The sequence below is a fragment of the Ambystoma mexicanum genome, chromosome 10 (assembly GCF_040938575.1).
Source record: "Ambystoma mexicanum isolate Mex_15411 chromosome 10, UKY_AmexF1_1, whole genome shotgun sequence".
Taxonomy (NCBI): domain Eukaryota; kingdom Metazoa; phylum Chordata; class Amphibia; order Caudata; family Ambystomatidae; genus Ambystoma; species Ambystoma mexicanum.
Genome location: NC_090932.1, coordinates 763,460,249 through 763,485,500, shown reverse-complemented (window position 1 = coordinate 763,485,500; position 25,252 = coordinate 763,460,249). Strand labels below are relative to the sequence as shown.

At 43.4% G+C, this 25,252-nt stretch overlaps 1 protein-coding gene across 1 annotated transcript in view; it reads left to right on the top strand.

Annotated features, from left to right (window-relative positions):
• The window catches only part of GPR149 (G protein-coupled receptor 149), a 479,507-nt gene extending 465,366 nt beyond the window's left edge, over positions 1–14,141 (top strand). Inside the window, exon 4 of the mRNA XM_069618411.1 lies at positions 1,895–14,141. Coding sequence (XP_069474512.1) covers positions 1,895–2,464 — 570 coding nt within the window. The 3' untranslated portion in view covers positions 2,465–14,141. The remainder of the gene's footprint in view (positions 1–1,894) is intronic.
• Positions 14,142–25,252: the final 11,111 nt, after the last annotated feature.

Here is a 25,252-nt window from a genome sequence, read left to right as displayed (position 1 = left end):
TATGCATACTGCTGAAGGCTGTGTACCACACATACATTAAATATGGGTCAAAGATGGGCACATTTAGGTGTGTATGAGTGGTGCACGTAATGCACAGCCATAGGCGTGCACTAAACATGGAGCAAAGGATCTGGGCCAGTTTATTTGTGCATGAGTGGTCAGCCAATGCACAGCTGCAGGCCACCCACTGTGTCTCCCACACACACATGCGCAAAACATGGGCCAAAACCAGTGACTATGCCTGACACGACAGGGTGGTATTTATAATATCTAACCTAACCTGGTACTCCTTTTCAATGTTTGAAGCATTATGTTTCGTATTACCTTGTATTATGTCCAATGGGCCCTTGCTGCCTTGTTTAAGTACAGCGTGTCAGTGGATGAAGCAAGTGAACCCTGAAGTTTGCTCCTAGTTCAACAGCTCGAAAAATGGCGACCCCCTTCAAAGAAGCAAAGCGAAGACTAGAATACAGTAGATAATCAAAGGCTCTTACAAAAGAACACTCTGAATTGCACTCGAGTGCGCAGATTTGGAGCTGGAGCATCAAGCAGTTCACTTAACTGCCTGCACTTCACTGCCTGCTGTGCAGCGATTTACTTGATGTTGCAGAGACCTTTGGAGAGTCAAGCACCATTAATTAATGGTGTGAGGCACTAATAAAGTATGGAAACTGGGCAAGATGGGAGATTGGATGCTGAGCGCAGCCAGGGAATACAAATCAGACCTGAATGGTGCTACCTGATTTCCTCGATGCAGCAGTTTATCACCACTGCGCGTGGCCGACATATGTATGAGTCAGGACATTAAAAGGCCCAGGCCTAACATTAGACAGCATGCCTGTAGGAAGCTGGGAACATTTCTACGGATCCAAATGATGAAATAACTGCCCATACATAATAAACATGACCATACTGAGTTGACTTATTCTGAAAAGATAAAGGACCTGATTTACACAAATGGGTCACCATGGGAAAGTCCCATTGAAAACAATTTTGTAAATCAGGGCCAAAGTCACGCAGGCTCAGCTGTTCTGAAGTATGCAGCCTACTTACCTCTAGTGTGGTCCTCGAAAAACTCTATTATGTGAATTATTTACAACTGCCTTCAATGTATTTGTGAAATTGAAGAATTTTACAAGCATGGCGGTCTAAATATAAGGGTGCTGGTAGCAGCGTACCGGCACCCTTTCCAGACTGGCAGACTACAAGTAGGCATGGTTTTCACGGAAGCACCAGTGCCAGTACCATACAATGGGAACTTACACTGTCCACCGCCTGACATCCCGGGCACCCAGGACTTGTAATGTCCCGGTGGCACCAGAATATCAGGCGGCGGAACAGTGTTACGAGTTCGGCGACAACCCACCAGTAGCACTGGCGCGTTACCGCCAAACTCGTAATGAGGCCCACTATCCTTTAATGAGTTCCAAGGGGTGGGGGGCTAATGCAAAAATGGCTAATGTTTGCATTTTATTTTATGCGTCATTTCTGTTTGTCTCACTCATTTTGACTAGTTCAAAACTGGGAAGATTAATAAATACCCAAATCGCTGGGCTGCACTGCGGCCCCTGGAAATACTGTTTCATAAGAACCGCAAACACTGCAGTGGTTAAAAAGATGAGATCATTTGTTTAGGATCATCAATCTGTTTAATAGGACCCCCCTCGCAATAATGATATTGTAATTGTATGAGACCCATAACTTAGATGCTGAAAACCAGTGGACTCTGGTGCCCCTGATCAAGCTTGAGGCATTGTGATGACAAATTGTGCTGCATGCCTGGCAATGATAGACTGCCTGAAGGATGAGAATCCTTCACACTGAAGCAATGTGCTTGCAATGCATGATGACCATATGAAGCCAGTGTACTGATGCTCTTTCTGTTTCTTTGCAGCGGTCTGGTGGAGCTCTCGCCATTCCAATCTGTGCATTCCAGGGGACGGTCTCTCTCCACGCACCTACAGGGAAAACCCTCTCTTTGTCAACTTACGAGGTGAGCCGCGAAGGACAGAAAATAAGCCCCTCGAGGAAGGTTGAGGTCTATCGATCGAAAAGCGTGGGCCACGAGCCAAACACTGAAGACTCACCAGATAGGTTTCTGGACACAAATGTCAAAATCCATTTGGAAGTTCTGGAGATTTGTGACAATGAAGAGGCCATGGACACTGTGTCAATCATCAGCAATATCAGCCAGTCCTCCACCCAAGCAAGATCTCCCTCCTTGCGATATTCCCGCAAAGAGAACCGGTTTGTCTCCTGCGATTTAGGAGAAACTGCCTCCTACTCACTCTTTATTCCCACAAATAACCATGAAAGTGATATGAATATCTCAATTCCAGATACTGTCGAAGCTCATCGTCGTAACAGTAAAAGACAGCATCAGGACCGAGACGGCTACCAAGAAGAAATACAACTGTTAAATAAAGCATACAGGAAAAGAGAGCAAGATGACCAGACCAACTAAAAGCAATGTGATTTATCGCTGTATTATGAAACACATAAAACGCAATAGCTTATGGTTTTGTCTGCATACATGTACGGACATTCCTTTCGGGAACAATACAAATATAGCATATGGGCAAAGTTAGGGATCTTATATGAAGGTTTTTGAACTTCAACACTCAATGAAACATTGGGCCTCATTACAAATGTGCCGGATCCGGAATAATGGGTGCCGGTCGTACCGTACCGCCACCCATTTCTGGACCGCCACACTACAACAGGTCTGACTTGCTGGGCGTTACAGCACCCACCCGCAGAGTTTCCACAGAAGCACAGGCACCGTTAACAACGCACCACTGCTTCTGTGTCCCCATTCCCAGAGTCTGATGGGGCTGCATGGGAATGTGGACTAACATTTTCCAGTGCCTGACTTCCCGGTCCGCCGGGACTTGTAATGTCCCGGTGGTACCAAGAAGTCAGTCGCCGGAAAAGTGTTACGAGTCCAGCGGCAACCCACCGGAAGCATTGGCAGGGTTACTGCCAGAATCATAATGAGGCACATTGTCTGATAAAGTTTCTCTGATCTGAGTGTTTCACATAGTTGTGACTTGCAGGAGGGAGTTCTCCACTTTGTAGAATGATACATTGAGGAATTTGGCCCAAACCTCCAAAGCAAGTGAACGCTTGTGGGGCAGGTTATTTATTTTTTAGCCCTCAAGATGTTTTGGACGTCAACTCCCATTATCTCAAGCCAGAATAGTTATTGGTGAAGGAGCATGGGTGTTGTAGTTCGAAACATCTGGAGGGCTGCATAATACACACCGGCACATCACATATCGGTAGCCGTCACAAAGTTGTTAAATGCTAACCCACCAACACATTGCGCAATAGCTGCTTGATGTCAACGTCATGCCTGTACCACTTGCCTCAGGCCAATGTTCAGATACATCACACTGTCCCTGATTGGGGTCATCCCGGGTGCTCTCACTCATCCCTTCAGTAGACTGGGCGTCCATTATCAGCTTATCTACATCAGATCCCCTCTAGACAGAGGAAACGTGGTTGCAGCCAGCCCCTACAGTTGACGCATTTGGGAACAAGGTTATTTTCTACTTTCAGGTTATGCAGGAAAAATTGGATTACATATTTTCTTTTTCTTTTCTCCAATATTGAATTTGCCTGTAGTGAGGGCTCCAGATAAGAATATAGAAGGTGAAAGTATTCTAGTCCCTATTTAGGGAAGTTCAGAATGAAGGGGGTTTTAGGGAGTTAGAATGTAATTCTCATTTCCGACTGGAATATTTTTAGATAAATTACAAAAAAATACTAAACGCATAGGTATTGTTCTTGTAATGCAATCATTCTTTGTAGCTAACAATTCCGTAAATGGGAAAAAGCATTCGTATCACAGAGGACATCTTCACATCAGGCAGCACTGCTCAAGAGATCATCTTTGTGGAATGAGCTGCTCTGGGCATCACCTGAGCAGTGTAGCTGGCGTAAAGGTTCGGGCACATGAGTACCTCTTACTCCCTATTTTTCTTTCTTGGGAGTCTTAGCCTTGTTTTAAGGAGAAGGTTAGGCAGACACACTGCTTATCTGGAGCCCTGGCGGATGTCCACTAGGAAGCAATTGTTGTTTCTTATTCATTCGATATATTGAAGTCTCAAATGAATGAATTCAATCTTCTGTCGATGGACATGCTGGGTTCTGAAACACTGAGCGGATAAGTGAACAAGAGAGAAGAGGACACCTCAACATTCTCACAAAAAAGATAAATAGAAGGTCACTTTTTCTCAAGATTTAAGTCCAAAAAAGGGTGTTGTGCTACGAAATGGTGACAGAAGTATTGATGGGCAGCTCTCAAGACAATAACGCGTCGAGCGAACGTTTTTTTGAGGGTATCACTGATCGCACTCCAGATCCACCATTTTGTATTTAATATTAAATTGTGCTTTTGAATTGAAAAAGTTAAAAAGGGTATTATTGTTAAGCTCATTCTGCAAAATACTTTGTGATCCAATTGAACCCCAATGTCACACAATATCATATGATTATCAACGAATTCATTGTTGGTTAAAGCACAACACAGAGCACTGTCCCTCAGGGTCACTGTCTCCTCTGGATGGGCTGTTCCTATCCTACTAAGTACGAGAGAGAGAGAGAGAGAGAGAGACCGAGAAAGAGATTTGGAGAACTGTGTTACATTTTAACTTTCCTCTTGCTCACCCGTCCCTCTAACACCAGGGGTAGACACGCAGTGAGGGGAAGACGGAGGAATATATAGGGTCATGGATAACACCTTGGCATGGAACGAAGCACACTTCAGATCTTAAGGACTGATACCTGGTGGCAAATAAAGGAAACTTGGTTGAATATGAGAGACCGTTTGCTGTGTAAAGGAGAAGCATAGTGGGTTGAAACAAGAGACCATTTGTCTGGAAATGAGTGCACATGCTGTGTACAAACGAGTGCAAAGGAGTAACAATTCCGAATCAAATTGGTAATGTTTTGAAGCAACCTAGTTGCAGCTAGGCAGTTAAATGGCAACCTCTTCTAATCAGAGCCAGCCGCGATTAGTGCAGACCCAATGATAGGCAACACACGGTTGCTCGCAGACCGAACAATGCAAGAGTACAAAGGGTCTATGAATGGCTTATCTAGTTACTCGATCACAATGCAGATAAGAGGAGATAGCATAAATCATGCTATGGGGGTGACGAGAATCCCTCATGGATCATTAAATCTTTGCCATTTTATAGAAACTTCCAGTTATATACTACTTTCTCAGCATAGCTGAGCACTTAGATGATCACTTGCATGTACTAAAATTGTGAGTATCAGATAGATTTATATTTTCTGGTATTACATTACCTTACCGTCACATCCCCCTTGCTCATCCAAGTACTTACCAATGAGGGGGCTCCTCACTGAGCTGGAACCTTTTCCAAAAGCTTTCTAAATGTTTGTTAATCTATTTGCCTATACAGCCTTATAGGGTGGGGGAATAAGATATTTCCCTTTACTCTGAAACCTCCTGGTTTCCCTGTTCTTTGGACCAGAACAGTGTTGTATACCTGATGGTTATCTTTCCCCTCCTCACTAAACACATTTGTGGACAGATTTGCAGGGCCCATTGAGGACTAGGCTGCTCAGACAAGCAGCGATCTGAACATAAGGGCCATACTCCTATGCCTCCTACACTAGACGGGGAATTAAGTGCAGAACAGAGCAGTAAGTGATTCCAGCTCCAGATGGATAGATTTTAACTAGTCTCACTGGATACAAATGTGAGACAGAGGTCTTGTGAATCAGAATAAGAAATCCTCAAAGCTCACTCATGCAGCTGATTTGCTAATGCCCATAAACACCAGTACAGACATAGGCTCCACTGACAGGTGCGGGCAGGCACAGTGCAGTGGCTGTCTACAATAGTGTGATCACCAAGATACACAGATGCATTCTTCGACTTGGCATGGATAGGCGTTCTTGGTAACAATGAGTGAAGTACCAAGGTACTCCAGGTAAAAGGAAGCATATTAGGCATGTCCCCACTGATTCTTTGCCAGATTGCCCTCTCTGCGTAGGGTGGTAAAGTCCCCTGGAAGGGAAACACTCATCACAATCTATGTCTAAGACATGAATTACAGAAAGGAGACAATAAAGCAGATTCGGGAAGATGAGTCCTGGGAAAGGATGGTCCATCTTCTCCTACTTCATAGGAACCAAAATTCTCTTCTGTGGCCAAAGAAAATTGATCAGGGACCAAGAGGAAAATATCTTGACTTCATATCTCTGTCAAAGGTATTAGCCAATGTATCACTCAAAATGTAATTCCACACCACTACTGAAACAGCGCCGAGTACAGATCCCAAAATCAGACATTACCAGCAAAATCAGCAGATTCCCTCCGATATATCATATCATCTATGGCTGATGATATAAAAAGAGAATGGCACAACCCTGAAAACGTATTGATAACACAGCTTATGAGCTAAATGTACCCTCTTTTGGGGGTGGAGATAACTATAGCCATAAACATAGATGTGAATTCCATAAATCTGGCTCTCTGACCTTCCAGGTCTGCAGAGGAAGCATAAGCCCAGGACAGCAGTGATAAAAAGGTGGGTAAATCCCCCAAGAACATGTAATGCAGGAATACACGTGTCCCTATGAGAAAGCACCTATGCCACATGCACATGTGAAACTCTACTCTAGACCTCCAGGAGGGAGCTGAATAGCAAAAGGGGGCAGCGGTGGATAGAAGATATTGTTCAACCGTTCTGAAAGTTAACCATCAGTGGGCAGAAGCTCTCTTAGACCGAGGACGACAGTGACACCAAGAGGGAATATGTACATTAAGAACTGGCAAAAGGAAACTTTGCAAAGCAGTGCAGCTTTACAGAATATTTTCTCGGGTGCTAAACTGTTTGGCAAACAATTCAAAAATTGAGTGTAAATTAAGGAAAGCAAACATGTGGTTGCCTTTTGCAAAGTCTTAAAAGTCTTAACAATGGCATGACTGTCAAATTCCCAAAGGAAATAACCAAAGGTCAACCTTTTAGGATCCAGATGGTGTTGTAAGTCACAACATAAAGTCTCGGGCGGCAAACTGAAGGAAATTTCCATTCTCCAAAAGGCAGTGAATGGACATATTGATCATGATTATCATGGCCTGAGAGCAACATCACAAGACGATGGTTGATTTGCAAAAATCTAGGGATAGGACATCCGAGTCATATCAGTTCTAGGGATCTTGAAACTCAGATACCAAATCGAATTTGAATCAATCACCCCACCACCAGGTACCAGATTCACGATGTGGATGCAAAGCAGGCTCTCAATTATTTCACTCTCCCAGAACACAGATAAACTGATTTAGATGTGGGCCATTTTGACAGACCCTGTGAATCAGCAGAGATGGGCTGTTGGTCTACAGTGTTTGCAGTTCCAAAGATATCAGGGGCCTTCTGTGTTATAGGCGTGGTGGGTGATAAAGGTCGTTATTTACCGTGACTCTGGGTGAAGTACCACCTGATGGTATCCGGCCCTGAGGTCAAGCTTTGAGAAGAAGCAAGCTCCCTGTAGCTCTGCAATTATATCGTCTATTGTGGGAGTGATGTGCCGCTCCCGTTTTATGGCCTTGTTTGGGAGTCTCATGTCCACACATATGCGCACCGGGTACGGCTGCTTGGGCTTCCCTGCAATGATGATGGCAGACACCTACGGTATCTGGCCCTCCACCTTCTCAATGATGTCCAGCTTGACGACACTGTCCAGTTCTTTATCCACCAGATCCCGTAGATGGAATGGAACCCGGCGGTGCTTTAGGGCGAATGGCTGGATGGTCTTGTCAATGTGGAGCCTTACCGGTTCACCTGTCATGCAGCCGATGCCTTCAAACAGTCCACTGTATTTCAGCATGAGTTCTTGCACATCCTCGACATAGACAGTGTATGCAAAACTAACAATGCCCAGTTCCACTGCCGCAGCATAGCTCAACAGGGTGTTGCTGCTTACCGTTGTGACATAAAATCGGCCCCTGATGGATGACTCTCTGTGCTCCACCTTGGCCACAAACACCCCATCAAGTGGGATGAGTTGTGCCCCGCCAAAGGTGAAGATGCGGGCCTTCGGTTTCATTAGTTTTGGCGGCACTTCCATGGCATTGTAGTGTATGCCACCATGATGTTCACCGATGCCCCTGTATCCACCAGCACCGGAACTGCAGACTCGTTCAACTTTACTAGGCACCATGGCTGTCTTATGTTGTTGGACCGCAAAGTGCCGACACTTGAAATGAAGAAGACATTCTCCTCCTCTTCCTCTGCGTTGTCCTCCTGAGGGGCACCATCGTCACCTTAATCAACTTGGGTGACATTGGGCAGGCGTTGTTGCCTAAAGAATCCTGCCCTTACTGGGCCCTTGAGGACCATCACAGGCACTGGAGCTCTGCACATAAGAGCATAATGGTCCAACACCCCGCATCTGCCACACGACTTCCCTTGTGCTGGGCACTCAGCGGGGTGTGGGAGGTCATACCCACAAATTAATGCAGGAGTTCACAGCACTGGCGCCTCGATCTCTTAGATTGCTGCCTGGACATCTTGCGCCTCTGCCGCCCTGGCCACAACCTACTGCGCACACGTCTTCCACCTTCCCCAGGCACACCGATGCCTCCATCCTGGACACCCTCACCTCATATAACTCCTGGCAATGTCCGAGTTCTAATAGCCAAGCCAGCGTGAGCCCGGGTTCCCGCAGCACCTGTCAGCACAGTTTGCCGGACGAACATCCTTGCATCAGCTAGTTACGAATCATGGTGTCCACATCGTCCCAGGCACATGACAGCACCATTCGGCGCAGCCTGCCATTAAAATTGCCCAGTGACTCATCATCCTTTTGGCGTGCACTACACATGACGAAACTCGTACAGCATTGGCCAGTGGCATGAAGTACTCCTGCAGTGCATTCTTCGCTGCGTCATTGATGCATCTGCGGGCTGCAAAGACTGGAACACCTCCTGGACTGCCGGGCCTGCAGAGTACAAGAGCGTTGTCACCTTGCTGTCATCGTCGGTCTCACTAGTGGCCATTAAATATTTGTCACGCCCATCTATCCACATCCTCCACCTTGGACCCAGGCTGGACAGAGCACCCGAGATGTCGAATGCAGGCATAGGCCCTTGCTGTCTCGATGCCGGTGGTGCTAGGAGGGGAGGTGGCGCTGCCACAGCCTGGCCATCAGCAATCATGGTAGCGAGTGCACAGGCACCCCACACACAAAGAAATAGGGCCGCAACTCACTGCCCTGCTCTGATCCACTCCTTTGGCTCGGCTGCACCCAAATGATGAGTGTGACGGTGTTGGTCAGGCACTGATCCAAAATACTTCTGATGAGGCACCTCTGCTAAATGCCCAACATTGGTGAAAATTTCCAAAAATTATTTAATAGGGCAGCAGGCATGCACCCAGTATAACCCCAGTCCAAGAGTGTTCAGATTGGGAAATTATTGCACAGAAGGAACTCTGTGGCACCCCAGTGGCTCCAAATATTTAGCAAGGTGGGCTCAGTGGATTAGAACAAAGGAATTGTAGGCCTCCCCCAGCTCCTCGCCTAATACTCGATGTGAACGAGTTTAAAACGTTCCGAACTTGACTAATAAGCAGCATCAGCTGTTCCCCTGTCAGGAATTCCAAAAATGATGATCGGATGGGGGCACAGGCATTCTAGAATAGAGCCGCCACCCTCCCGAACATATATGCAAAATGGCGGCCAGGCCGCGTGAACATCACTGTTTGTGCGGCTTTCAGAATGGAGAAAGAACAAAAAAGAATCACTGCCCCTCACCTTCTGTGCCCGGGTTCACTTTCGTCCTCCCTCGTCGCCACTGTGATGTCTCTCTTAGGTTGCATCTGGAGACCCCGCGAGCCCCCTCCTGCACACAAAGCTCAACCACACACTTGTGCTTGGCTCGGGCTCCCCGGTCGCTCTGTCGTGGCCGGGAATGTCCCCTTTATTTATAGCACACGCGGCGGAGTGCAATGTCACTCTGCTGCGTGTGAACACCCTTAAAGGGCAATCACCACACCAACCTTTCTTATGCAGGTTTGGCTGAGGTACCAAATCGAACAGGACATCCTAATACAAGCTGGTTATACCTCTCCCGCTACTGAAGAGGAACTAAAATGGCACCTTTAAGATGTTAGAGTGGCACTAATAGTTTACTTGCACAGAACATGCGTATGCTCTTCCAGCAGTCAACTTGTGACATTTGGCCTAACAGGCAAAGGTCGGAAAGTGTCTTCGTCTTATACCAGCAGATGGCTGAGGCACACGTACTCGGTCCTGAAAAAACTTTCTCACAGGTTTCCAGGGAAAAACCAAACAGAGGAGGTCAACTTCATGGCCAGAGATGGGAGAGCTTGCCTCCTAGGACATTTATTGCGCAGTTACTTGGGCTAATATTCTCACTTTTTCAAAATGATTATTGCGTACTGGAGCATGGGGGGTTCTTCCTCTTAGGGCCTTGGCATTGGGGTTCTACGATGTACTGTTGTCTCGGGAGGATAGCTCAGGGGCAATGTGCTCGCCTTGGAAGCAAGATGACACGGAGCACCACAGGTTTGATCCCGGGGTCTGAGCTTAGAAACCTCCGGGTGTTAAGCGAGTTATAAATGACCTATCATATTATGTTGATTGAAAATAATCCATTTGACTTTCTGTGGAGCATTTGGTCTTTCTTTTGGTTGCTCAGGTCAAACGAGCAATTTGTGAACCCTCGCATTCAACCATTGGAGTATGGCTCGTTCAGCCATATTATTCTAAAACCGGAGTTAAGTAACTGCTCTGGTTGAGGGTTCCACCGCCAGACAAATTGCAAAATTGTATTAGGAGCTCCAGTTGCTATAATTGTGCTCTCATGAGCAAAAGGCCTTGATCCCATTTACAATGTGACACAATAGTGCTTGGCGGGACATGCTGCATGATATTTTACTCTAAGCTGCACTCTGGCATTTTCCTCTTTTCAAGTTTTTAAAAAAATAAACAAAATGTGCATCGCTGATGTCAAACTGGTAGCACAATGGGTTCCCTTTTTAGTTTAGATATTAGGTAGTGCTAAAGCGCCACCTATAAGCCAAAACTATTGCATTAGAGTACAGCAAGGGAGAAATGCCCTATGAGGAAGGATACAAAGCTTGTAGGTGTTGTTTGGTTATTTTACCCACCCACTGGCTGCCTATGGCCATGCTAATCCCTATGGCCATTTCCACCCACGTCCTACCCCTTCCCGCCCAAACCCATCCTCCTGGAATCTCTTTGAGCTATCTTAATCAAGCCTTCCAATCAAGCTTTGCACTCAAAGTGCCTACCACAGGTTTTTAAAAGCAGTCTTCCGAGAGTTAAAGACTTCATTGGAGCTGTAAACCTGCTAATTGTGTAATAAAAATGTCTTAACCAGATCTGCCTTCAGCCACTCAATTTAAATGCACTATGCTTGTCCTTCACTGAAGTCCTGTTAAAAACAAGCATTGACAAAGCCAACAGATTTGACTTGTGCATGGGTATTAGGCATTTGCCAAGCACTGATATTATATGGCCAGGTACTCGGACAATTTTGCAGCTGCTACCATTAGTGGACACTATGGCAGTACCTGGCATATGCTTTGCCCATGCCTACACAAAAGCCCAAACTTTTGGCATTGCCACTGCTTGTTACGGAGGAGTTATATGGAAGTCTGTCGGGGAAAACGTTGGCATTTTGATGATGGCGCTTTCCTGGCGCCTCTAAGTGGCGCATTGATAACTGAACAGGTACATTTTTTAATTTCCAATCGTCGGCAACATTATTAAATGCTTTTATTTTCTCTAAATATCATATTTCTTCAGAATTCAGCACAAAAGTAGATCCTACAGAGCACAAAAAGGGCAAACGTAACGCAAGTCATGCCGCATGAATGTGTTACTTACATAGAAGCATGCGTTTTTTGTAAATATATTGGCCATCTTTTCTACACGTTAGAATGCCTATTTGTATGCACCGACGCCTGTATTTTGTAGATTTTTTTTCTTAGTATTTATAAGCATAGCCAGTGTTATCAACAAGTGTTTGTCTGCGCTCCCTTTGCGGATTCAGCAGTAAATATGCGGCACTATGGGCTTCTAACCGCAAATGAAACAAATGACATAATAGCTTTCAAATAATGTTCACACAGCATAAAATATATACAGTGTAAAAACGCAACGATTTCTAAACTATACATGCAGCAGAGTATCAGCATAGGACAGCAGGCACCAAATAGGTTTCAGACATTTGCAAAGGCATGGTGATAGCAACTTTGGGTGCCGGGAAGCCAAAGGTTAGGAGCTTTGGGGCACGAGTAAACATTTTGAGACCCAATTTCATACAAGGCCAGAGCCAGCAATCTGCCAGTCTCCATATCTTTTGGACTACAAATCCCATGATCCCTCACCATTGACTAGGCAGGCTCTTATTAATATTAGTATCAGATTATTACTGATATTATTTGTATAGCTTGAACGTAGTTTGGAAGAAACCAAGCGCCGAAGAGATCCTATAGAAAAACATTGGTGGCGAAAGCTTAATAAGTCATCAAGTAGAAGTTAGTAATAATTGTCACAGTACAATACGCGGATGCGGGTGTGCACAAGTTAGCCAGAATCTAGGAACTGTCTGGATTGCCACTGGATTGGAGTTCCAGGGGACCAGAGTGTAGCATGAAGAGATTGCGTCCTCATTTTCTTCTTGCGAGCCAGTCTAGTTTTCAGTCTGGTGATGGACTTCTTGCGTGATGACTGTAGGCAGCCCATGTTTTTAGTTTGGCTGCCTCGTAGGCCAGCGTACCGTGGGTTGCCTTGTAGGGGAGGCTCACCATTTTGAGGCAGATCCTAGCAGGGATGGGGTATCAGTGTCATTTGTGAAAGTTGGGGGTGATGTGATCGCATTTCCTAGAGGTGGTGAAGAGATGAGCGGCGGCGTAGTGGCTGATTTGAGGGTAGCCAGGTGCTTTACCAGTAGCCTTTGGTGGAGGGCGTTATGCAAGATAACTAGGTGTCGCACTACCCTTTGGAACTGCCCGGCAGGTGGAAGGTCTTGTTCTTGTGGAGTATAGAGATCTGTTTTGGCCTACTGTTGGGGGGAGCTGTACCCAAGGGCACAGCCCACGGTCCTAGACCATGGGTATCCACTGACAGTCTTCTAGGACCAAAACCCTTTGTGCGATCAATATTTCCAGAAAATATGAAAACGACTCCTCATTAATGTCTATTGCATTCACTCCTCATTAATGTCTATTGCATTCACATGTATCTGATTCACTGCTCAAATCCTCAATACCCAACTGGATGTGGCACTCTTGGATCATCGCTGAAGGCCCGTGCGCAGGACTACTTGCAGATCCTAGGCCCCAAGTAGTGCCATGGGCCTGTATACTGGTAATTCTCGCATTAACATGAACAACTGTTCTGTAGCCAGGCGCCATTTTTTTACAGATAATAGCAAAGGATGCAGAGCATGCTGCAGCAAGAATCCTCTGACTCACACTTTTCTGTACCATTTCATTATGAGGAGAAAGGCGAGTGGAGTGCGCCTCTAGTCTCGTCTGACACCAGAAGGACGAGCGCTCTCTGTCTTGGGTTTAAAAAAGGTGCATTGAGACGATTCACAATACACACTCAGCCTGGCGGTCCTGCACAGGTAATATGATGTCCAAAAACCAATAAAGCACAAAGGAAGGGCTCGTTTCTAGGCCTGTGCATTCATTGCACGTGTGAAAAGGCTTTCCTCTCATCCATTCATGTCTCCCTTGAAAAGACTGGCTGTTGCAGTTCGAGGAATTAGACAAGGCTCCAAGAGCGAGCGCATAAGGGGGTGATTGTGTAGGAGGGCGCTGCACGCACACCGCACACGGGGAAAGCACGTGTTAAGACCTTCCCCCTCCTCCACATGCCTAGGCAAACGACATATTGTCTGCGTTAAGTGACAAATGTAATGTTTGAACTTCTGCAAATCGACTTTACAGTAACTTCCTCTGATAGTTTGGACCTCGCACTTGTATTTGCAAACTAAACGCAATAAATACAAATCATTCCTGCAAATAAGTCTGCATTTTATCTTCAGAACGACCTAAATAGTTTGTGTGTTGAAGTTGATGATGTCATTGTATTCTTTAGCTGAACTCCAGGGAGACACAGGAAGACATAAGGGTCTACGTACAAAAAAATATGCAACCACAAGTGGTGACAATCATTTCAGGTTTTGTTTAGGCATTGTGTAGTCATGTGCACAGCATTAGCATTATATTTATTCATTGATTTATTTAATAAACGTTGTTAGGAACCGCGCCACAGGCCTCAGTGTGCGCAGTACAGATATGTACAGTTTCTACCATCGTAACCAGGTACTACCAGCCAGCTGGTTATTGGCAACGGATTATCTGCTGCCCATATCATGGCGTGTCTTGCTATATATGCCAGGCATTGCCCTCAACAGCCCAACTCTCCTGAGCTTTGCTTGGAAACTGACCAGTAGTCAAAGTCCAGGTCCTCACGCCACTGCATCTGCCAGGTATTTACATGAAATTCAGGGTGCTCATACCTTATGGCATGTTTTGCCATCAAGTGCCCTCTCCATTTGCTCATGCATTGCCATCAGTGACAGAGGTGCTCACAGCATTGCCTGGATTCAAATGGCTAGGGACGCACATCCTTGTGCAGGCATTGCCATCAAAAGGCCAGATATTGGCAGGTACCTTTCAACAGTTAGGCACCAAAAAGGCACACTTGACATTTGGAGAGAGAGAGAGAGAGCGAGAGAGGGAGAATGAGAGAGAGGGAGAGAGAGAGAGAGAGAGAGAGAGAGAGAGAGAAAGAGAGAGAGAGAGAGAGAGAGAGAGAGAGAGAGAGAGAGAGAGAAAGTTATTTGGAAATGGTTCAAATGTATGCATGTTTAAAATAACCGCCAAAAAAGATGCACACAGTTAAAATCCCCTGTACTTGCAAATAAAACACAGTAAACACAATACATTCATTTGTATTTGATCAAAACCAAGATGTGAGTAAAATGATTTGGCTGAAGCTTTAAAAAATGTGTATTTTAAAGCAGATTGGGCCAGCAACATTGTCGACAAGGATTATATATATTTTTTATTGAATAGTTGAATTTAATCAACCTTACAATATCAAAATATAAAAGGAATATACAATTTTATGATTTAAGACAAAACAGAATCAAATATACACAAGTTCATTATTCCATTATTAAACAAGGATTGTATGAGCCACTTGGAGATTCTGTCGCATAGATTTCTGGGTAATCGTAGGGCACCTGATGTATTTCAAAGCAAACCGATAAAGTATCGCAAGTAGAGCCTGATACAATTTAAAGAAAACTTTACAGGGGGTTCTTCCCAAATGAGTCTGGTCAAATTTAGTGGACAAAGATGCGATTTAAATCAGTGATTCACAATTGTTGTTAATCCGCATTTTTCTATCATGCCCTGATATCGCATTATGACTGGTGTCCAATATGAACAGTTAACACGCCGTATATATATATATATATATATATATGTATATATATATATATACATATATATATATATATATATATATATATATATATATATATGTACATATATATATATATATATATATATATATATATATATATATATATATATATATATATATATAACAAAAAAGAAAGAAAATGAAAGCGGAATACCGCTTCCTGGACGGCACTCTTCCTCAATCATAAAAATCATCCAGATACGTCAAAAAAGGATCTCCATCAAACGTCCTTTATTTATTAAGTACAGTGGACAAGTTGCTCAGGAGAGAACAAAAACAACTACTCGTTTCACCCGAAAGGGCTTTGTCTGGTTGTAAACATAAATGACAGGCTTCTCATTTAAACACTTGTGCATGCGAGAAAAAGTCCTTCTTTACTTTCCCTTAAGTTTCCCTCTCAGACCCAATGCATGTTTCTCTGAGTGACATCTTGGAATGGTAAAAGGTATATACATATATATCTTACATCCAATGTGTTACTTTTAAAGATGCTACAAAATAGCCACCCAGATACTCATAGGCTTATATATTATCCCCATATCAATAAAATGCATTGTGCAATATGACAATATGTGTTTCCACACTTCTCAAAACGTTTGTGCTGTCATAGGTCATGTATTAACAAGATCTCCAAAATATGACCAAACATTCTTTTGAGAGAAAGTCACTTCCATTTAAGTTACCACAGCATAACATCTTAAATGCCATTACCAAAGTGCAAAGTGCATTATAGCTGCCAATGTTTCCAATTTATCAAGTTTCTAATATCTTGAATAAAGTGCTTAGTGCATGATAGCATCGATTAAAATACTTTTGGCAACAAAATTGTCTCTCAGTATTACAGGGGGTAAGAAACAATCATTTTCCATCCTTAAGAATAGAATACAATAGGCATCATAATAATCAATATTTCATCCCCTCCACTGTTGCTCAAATGCTGGATAAAGTGCATTATGCATGATAGCAGCAAATATTCTATGTCATATAAGTGACTAATGGTACAAATAAAGTGCTAAGTGCCACATAACAATCTTGCCAAGGTTTACACTGATTATAAAAAAGTGTTCCTATTTAAGTAAAGTGCTTAGTGCATTCAGTATATAACTTAACTAGGATGTTTATAAATGAATTTTGCTTAATCACAGCAAATATTCTGTGTCATATAAATGACAAATGTTACAAATAAAGTGCTTAGTGCAACATAACAATTTTGACAAGGTTTTCACTAATTATAAAAGAGTCTTCTCATCAGAATAGAAAGCTTAGTATATTCAGTATATAACTTAACTATGATGTTTATAATTACCATGTATAATAAAACACAATATTCATGCCATAGTTTTCCCTCATTAAGAAAAATGCTTCTTTGGCCAAATTAAGGTACTTAATGCTTTCACTATATATGGTCACTCCTTAACCGGAGGAAAGAAAGAGGCGCCTAGGGGACAGGGGAGGGAGGAAACAACGGGAATGATGCATTTACCAAGTGTCTAAAAAAGGGGCCTGTAACAGGTTGAAAAAATACAACCGTATTTATATATATATATTCCATTACTGCCTTCTATGAGGTCATTTTCAGTTGCCATTACACAGTGTTAGAATATCATGGCAATTTCCCACAGTGCACTGTGAGCAGATCATGGTCAGATCTCAATATTTCCTGTCAGCACATTCATTTCAGTTTCATTATGCCCAGTTATCACACCATGCCCAGAAACCATTATCCCCAGTTAGCACAGCATAGCCAGATTCAATTATTCGCAGTTGCAATGTCATGTCCAGGTGCTTTTATGTCCAGTTACAGCTTATGAGAGTTTATTAAGCCCGTTTATTACAGTTCAGCTACATTACATTATTCTTGGTGTGACCTGATGCCATTAGATCAGGTTAGCATTGAAAGGTGCAGAAGAATAGGCCAAGTTAGCACACCATGGCTGTTTTAAATTAGGTGCAGGTAGCACTATATGGTCAGTGTACATTATGCCCTGTTAGGACAGCATTGCCATATGATGCCAAGTTGGCTTGGAAAAGCCAGATTATATTGTGGCCATTTATCACAGAGAGACCAGGTTCCATTTCACCCAGCTATCACATTATGGCTGTTTTATATTTAGTCCAGTGAGTACAGAAAACCCATAATCCAATAGAGTTATGGTTGACAAAATTAAGGGGACCTTTGTTGTGAATAGACTTGTGGTTTATGTATAGAGTGAAAGGTGAAAAGAAGGGATCTGATGTAAAGTTTGGTTGTTAAAAGTGGTTTCCGTGACTGCTTGATTACTAGTCCCCGTATTGATTTGAACAGTAAGTCATTACCTTGAGGGGCATTTTCTTACATATGTGGCAGTGAGGTCTGTGATGGAGTGACTTCCAAGCCAATGTCACATGAACTTGGGCGTAATATCTGCAGGTTCTGGATGCCAAAGCTATCACAAAAAACTTGAAAGAATGTATCCCATGGACAAGTTTAACAGATAATTTTGAGGGACCACTTCTCCCAGAATTCCCCTTTCCCGTGGACAGAAAACCCAGATCGGATCCAGGAAATTCAACAACAAATGGAAGGGTAGGTAGACTATGGGGAAGACATAATCACCCCTCAGAAGCACCTAACCCTCCCGGAATTGTAAAGTTATTGGGTACTCACACCTCTGTTCCATTTAACACTCAGGTGGCAGGGAAAGCCAGAAGTCTTCTCTGTGCTGCAACCACATACAGAGAGTACTCCACATCTTTCCCACATTACAGGAAGACTTGATGTTTTCTCTACAGCTGCAATCCCAGGAAAATGAGAGGCTCCTCCATTGAAATAAATGGGAGATCCGCCCCCCCAACATAGATAAAGGAGAAACGTTTTTACAAGCACTCAGTCTAACAAAATAGATTTATTTATTTTTGTATTATTAGTATACTTAGTTTATTACAAATTGTTACTATTTTTCTTCCACATTTAAACATAAAATCAACTTTTCCCATATCTTCACTGATCATTCTCATTACTATTGTCCATATTACCCAGCTTAGCTTAAATGTTTCCGCCTTCATTCCCCCAATTTTCTCAACACGGCCTCTAAAAATTTCACAGTCGCAAAATGTATCCTCTTGTTTCGGCACTCATATATAAGTTCCCCCCATTTTTTGGCCTCAAGATCGCCCAAGTCTACGATTTGATCATGTAGGTAGATGATCCTCAGACCTTTCAGTTTCGGACAGAATAGGATCAAGTGTCTTAGTGTTTCACTTTCTAATTTGCAGAGTCGGCAGTCTATACATCTCAGATGTCTTCCATACCTTGCAGAGGGGTTTTATTATGCCGCACATTTTATCTAAATCGTATCAACAAATCTCGTTCTTAGTGATGTGGGAATATTCTCAAATATTCCAGGGTTACATTCATCACTCCCCATTTGGTTTTCAAAAGAGTATGTGTCAGCGATTTTGATCTTGCTTCTTCTGATTTTCCCCAATCATCTGCCCAGAGAATCCTCTTTACTAGTATTGGGTTGCTAGTTAAGATATTTATGGTGATTCCAAGGCTGCTCATAATTGAATCACATACTGTTTTCCATTCATCTAAGAGCCATTCTTTGTATCCAGGTTTGTGCATTCCTAGGACCTCAAATTGCGGTGGACAGTCGCTAAGTGTTGCCTTTCTATAAAGCGTTAACTTATTCCATGTTATCTGTGCACAGAGAGATATCAGACCCCGTTCCTGTCGGATTCCCAACATAGGAATGGATTTTGGTAGGTGTAGGATGTGTTTCCAAAAGTAGCCTTCCAGAAAATTCCAAAACTCATTTCTTATTCCTAGGCAAGTCTCTCCTCCAAATAGAAGTGTAGGGGACACCTTTTGTTTATAGAAAACAATAATGGGTTGTAATGAAAATGTCCCATATTTTCTATCTATAGGTTTCCCTTGAGCAGTTAGTCTTTTTGCTTTTAGTCTCAAGGTGTCTGTCCAGGCTTTCTCACCTTTTGGCAAGCTTAAATGCACAACTAGGTACTTAATTTTTTTTACCAGTTCCAGTTGGTTCCCGTCCAATTGCCAACTTTCTTTTTTGTTCTTCTTCCATCTTTTGTCGTCTAATATCATAATTTCCAATTTTGCAGCATTTATTTTCAGATCTTTGTTAAGCACATATTTCACCAACTGATTTAAGGACCTCTGCAAGCCGATCTTAGTCTGGTCTAGAAGGATCAGATCATCGGCATACAAAAGTCTGCCTACTTCAGTGCCATTTATTTTCGGTGGAAAAGAGAGCTTGTTTTCTGGTATCGTCTTCATATCTTCTATATAGAAGCAGACCAAGGTGGCAGCTAAAGGGCATCCCTGTTTTAGCCCTTTTTTTATCTCGATTTTACTTGACAGGTTGCCGCATTGGTCCAATTTCACTTGCATAGATCTCCCGGAATAGATCTCTTTTATGGCTTTTAATAAATCGCTCGGACAACCCCTAGATTTCAGCTTTTCCCATAACAGACTTCGATCTATGCTGTCAAAAGCCTGCTGGAGGTCAATGCTCGCCATGTATATTCTCTGCTTGTTTTGTAGTGCTCTTTTTTTCAATAGGCCCAATAGGAATAGGTGGAGGCTGCAACCTACTTGTTCTATAAATCCTGACTTCCGCTGTTGTAGGATTTGATTTCCTTAATCCATCTCTTCAGGCAATTTAACAAGAGAGTGGCAAACATTTTCCCTATGCAGTCGAGCAGTCTGATAGGTCGATAATTTGTTGGCTGCATCCGGTCCTCTTTTTTAAAAATGGCGACTACAATCGCTGCTTTCCATGATTTGGGTGTTCTGCCCTTTTTTACTATTCTTTTGAATAGTATATCGCAGCATTCTGACCATGGTTCTGGATTTGCTTTTAATACTGCGTTAGAAAGTCCATCGGGCCCCGGTGCTCGTGATGCACTTGCTTTGTAAATAAGGCTCTTGATGTCTTCTTGATTGAATTCTAGGTTCCAAGGTTCAGGTGCATTTTGATCTACGTCGGTTTGCTCTTGATTAATTTTTCCATCGTCAAATAAATTCTTTAAATTATTTATCCAAGTGCTTTCTGCAATTGGATTTAGAAGGCACAGATCTTTGTTGCTTTTTCTTTATTTATTAGTTACCATAGATTACTACTATTTGAATTGTTCAATGTTCTGAGCATGTGTTCCGTATCTCTTTGGAGGAGTAACATATTTTAAGACTGCCAATTCTTATATTGCTGTTTTCTTTTACGTACCAGCTCTTTTGTATTTAAGTGTTTTGATATATTCAGGAAACGCAAATCTTTCCTCAGCTGCTTCTTTTGTTTAGCTATGTCGTATATATGCATTGCTTTGATTTGTGGTTTCAAAGACTGCGCATGCTTTTCTTTGAAGCCCATTAACGTCTGATTATACTCCACTGAGTTTAACTCACGGAGTTGCCACTTTTTCAAGTCATTTATCAGGACTGGAATAACTTTTGGCTTTATCCGCAGTCGATTTCATCCACCCTCTAATTCCAGCACCTCAGTCCAGTAGGTTTTTAGATCTTTTTCTCTTTCTGATATCATGGCAATGATAGGATCATGGTCGCTGCAGGGGTTAGTTATCACGTTTAAGTGTAGAATTCTTGGCAAAAAATGTTCTGATGTGAAGATGTAGTCCAAAGTCGCTTTTGTGTGACCATTGGACCAAGCTGGGGCCAGCGGCATATAGCCATTTATGTTACCGTTAAGTCTGTGTATGCCCCTCTGCTCCATTTCTTCCATCCAGATTTTCCCCCGGTCACTTTTACTACATTTGTGGCTGGATTTTAACTCAACATTTTCCCACTCCTTTTCAGTGCAGTTTGCATTGAGATCGCCACAGATTATTATTTCGATAATATGATATTCCACTATTGTCTGATCTATCCAGTCCGTTACCATTTCTAAAAAGCTGTCTCCCTCCGAACTCATCGGCTTGCAGTATACGTTCAGTAAAGTAAAAGATGACACTTTTTTCTAGATCTGACTTGACAATTTTATTATGGTTGTCTGGATTAATGGGTTCAAATGTGTAGCTTCCATAATGGTCATGTCTGTTCCGTTTTTGAGCATTGTTAACAACTCGGAGGAATAGGTCTATAATTCAAAACGAACCTGCTGAGGGCAGGGAACATCCTGTCCAAGTAGCAATAAGTTGAAGTCCTACAGCCAGAGGAGGAAAGTCAAGGCAGTAGTACCATCACAACAGCCCACAGCATCAGATCACTACAGAGAAAAGAAACCTAGAACGGCAGCTGGCCTATCTAACCACTTAGGACTACACAGATCCTTGACAGTGAGCATCCTCATACATAACACCTGACCTTTCCAGCCACCCTGGCAGTAGCTATTCCATTCAAGCCCTATAAAAGTACCAGCTATCAGGATGGAAATGGAAGGGAGTTTAAGAGTGCAGAGTTGATGAGTTAATATTGTAGAGCTGGAGAATTATTGGATAAGAAGGTAAGGGCTCTGCAGTTGCAGAGGCGGCCATCGGATGAGTGAGGAGAAGGCAGACCATAAAACCTGCAAGAAAGTGGAGAGAAAGATAACCCTAGGAAAATGGAAGAAGGTAGAGAGAAAGAGAAAGCTCAGAAAGTGGAGAAAGGTGGATTGAAAGAGAAAACCTAAAGCGCGCAGGACGGCATACTGAAAGAGAGTGAAAGAAGGTGCAGAGAAAAAGACAGCACAGAGACCAGAGAGAGAAAAGCCAAAGCTGTGGAATAAGGGAGGTTGTAGAGAGAGAAAAGGTAGAAAGCATTGCCAAAGTGACAGTAGAGAGAGAAAAAGGATGAAGCACTGTCCAAGTAAAAAAGCAGAGGGCCAAAAGAGATCTGTAAAAGGCAGTGAAAGAAGAGGTTGAGGTCCTGCTCAAGGAAAATGCAGAGAAAAAGACGGTTGTGGCCTTGACCATAGAAAGGCTGAATAAGGAAACAGCACAGGCCCTGATCAAGTAATAGAGAGAGGGTGACACTCGCTAACACCTGAAGACGCGTAGGGTTATTGGTCTGGGCACAAACCCAAGGAGAAGACCAGCCAGAAGAGCAATCGTGGCACTATTGGTGACGCAACTGGTTCATAGAGTGGAAACATTGTAAAACCCCAGAGAAACTTACCACTGTGCTGGCAAAGAAATAATCCACCTAAAATCATATGTTTGTGTATGTGTGATTTCTAACTTGTCACATATGTGGTCCTTGTGGGATCTAAGAACCATAAACCGTGTTCAACTCATGTCTACCAATCACCCTGAGACGATATAAGCACACGGACGGTTGAGTCCAGCTACCAACCAGTTGATCTCTATTGAGTTATGCATATTGCGTAGTTCGCACTCACAACTATTGGGTTCTGGGAAATGAGACAAAAACAAACATACCATTGGGAATCCAGTCTGGAGTTTGTCCCCACCACTACTCCCTACACATGCAATCATGACAAAGATTCTCATCGCCGAACCTGGTGGTTCCATTATGACATATTTCTGCCCAAACCCTCCGGGTCATCAAAGTGGATGCCATTGCTTGATGCCACTGTGAGACTATTTGGCTCATGGGGGATTAGACCAACCCCATGAACTGAGACAACAGACCCAATGATTCCCTAATCTGGAGAAGCCAAAGATCATCCACGGGATAGTTGGAGCAGAAAACCAAGAGGCCGATTCCTCCCCTGCTGACCTAGGTGTCATCCTAGTACCTCACCTCAGACGCAATCAAGCACTTGGCCCCTGCACCTTCATTACCCTCCATATAGAAACCTGGTCAACCACAGAAGAAAGCCAGGAAATTGAGGAGAAGTCAAGGTTGAGACAAACCCTGGCAAAGAAAAGAGGTGTCTGTGAGAGAGCCAACAAACTCAAGGGGAAACAGACATTGGAGGGGGGACAGTTGAATATAGGCAAGATAGCCTTTTCCATTAAGAACAGCTGAATTAAAAAACATACTGTTAATGCGTGTGTGGCTCATAAAAGTGTCTAACAAATTGAAATCGGAAATCAAATACAGATTGAAGGGTAGTACGACAAAGGGGAAAGCATAATCACCGCACAGAAGTGCAATTGTTCCCTGTGCAACAACCGGGTATGCAGAGAGGATGCCACTTGTTTACCACAAGATAGGGAGACTTGACAAAAGTGAAACTCGTGTTTTCCCTGCAGCTACAATCCCGGTGGAGAGTCGTTCTGTAACGAAGACCCCCATTAAAATTAAGGAACAAATATGAACGCAGTACAGAACACAGGAGAAACAGTTTTCCAAACTCCTACTCCAACAAATGGACTTTGGACCAAACAAACTATCCTGCAGGGTACAGACTGCCAGAACATACTCCAATAAGATTCACCCCTATAACTAGAGAGGGAGAGCCCACAGCTACACACAGAAAAGAAAATAGTAGCTGAATTATTTAAAGACCTTTATCCAAACACCAGACTATAAAGATCTGTGTCAGTCATCATTCTCTGACAGTATGAGGAGACGCTGTTAAGCCAATGGTTCATTTACGGACCAGGTCATAGGACAGCAGTGGAAGAGAGTTTTGGTGTGCAGAGTTGCTGGGTTGTAATATCAGAGAGCTGTATAAATGTTGCATAAAGAGGAAAGAACTCTGCAGTGGAGGAGGTGACGATTGGAGCATAGAGGAGGAGGCTCACTGTAAACTTGGAGATTAGAGAGAAAGGAATATGAAGGATTCAAGAAGTTGGAGAGTAAGAGAAAACTCTCTCGGTGGATGAAGGTAACAAGAAAGAGAACACCCAGAGTGCCAAATAAGGTGATGAGAAGGAGAAAACCCGGAGAGTGGAAGACAGTGGCAGTGGAGAGAGTAGGGAAGGGGATAGCGAATGAGGCAACCCTTACAGTGAAGGAAGGAGGAGAGAAAGAGAAACCCCCAGATATTTGAGGAGGAGTAAGTGGAGAAAAAGAGAAAAGTTGAGTGCAGAAGAAGGTGTAGAGAAATAGATCGCCCAGATAGTAGAGGAAGGTGGAGGAAAAGGGTAAACCCTGAAAGCGGGGAAGGTGGAAGAGAACACCAAAGTGGAGGAGAAGTGTTTGAGTGAGGCAGTTTAACCCTGGATGAGCAGAAATTGAGTGGGTCACCTTATCCTAAAGAGGTAAAGCAGAGTCTGTGGATCGGGAACAGAAAGAGGCTACAGAGCAGGAAAAGGCAGCAAAAGTAAAGCCATTAGCTGTGGCTAAGGAGGGGGCTTGCTGTACGCAGTCTTTAGTGCTCGTGGGATGATTTCTTGCTCTGAGGAGCAGTTAAGTAATGTCTAAAATATATGGAGGAATTATTGTTTTTACAGATAGCTTTGTAGAAATCTGGTGGGCATGGGTCCTCTAGAAATCCTGCATGATTGCGTGCACTGTCTAGCATCCTGCTCTGTAAAAGGTTGAAAGGATTTCATGCTTCAAGTTTGGAAAGAGGTCTATGTGGGTTCAGGTCTATACTCACGGTTCCAGTCTAGAACTATATCATGCAGCAAATTTGGGACACCCCCACCATGCTCCAGTTCCACAAAACACTAAGGGGTTGGCTCTTACATCAATACTTCCCACACAACTCGATCCCCGCCTTTTCACCCTTCCGCCAGTACTGTGCTGCTGTCCAAAGAAATTCCATGCCCAATGTTGGCTTCCACGCATTGTAAACTGCTGTACTGCTCTTCAGCTAGGTTTGCATTATAAACGAGAAAATATCAAGGTTAATAGCAC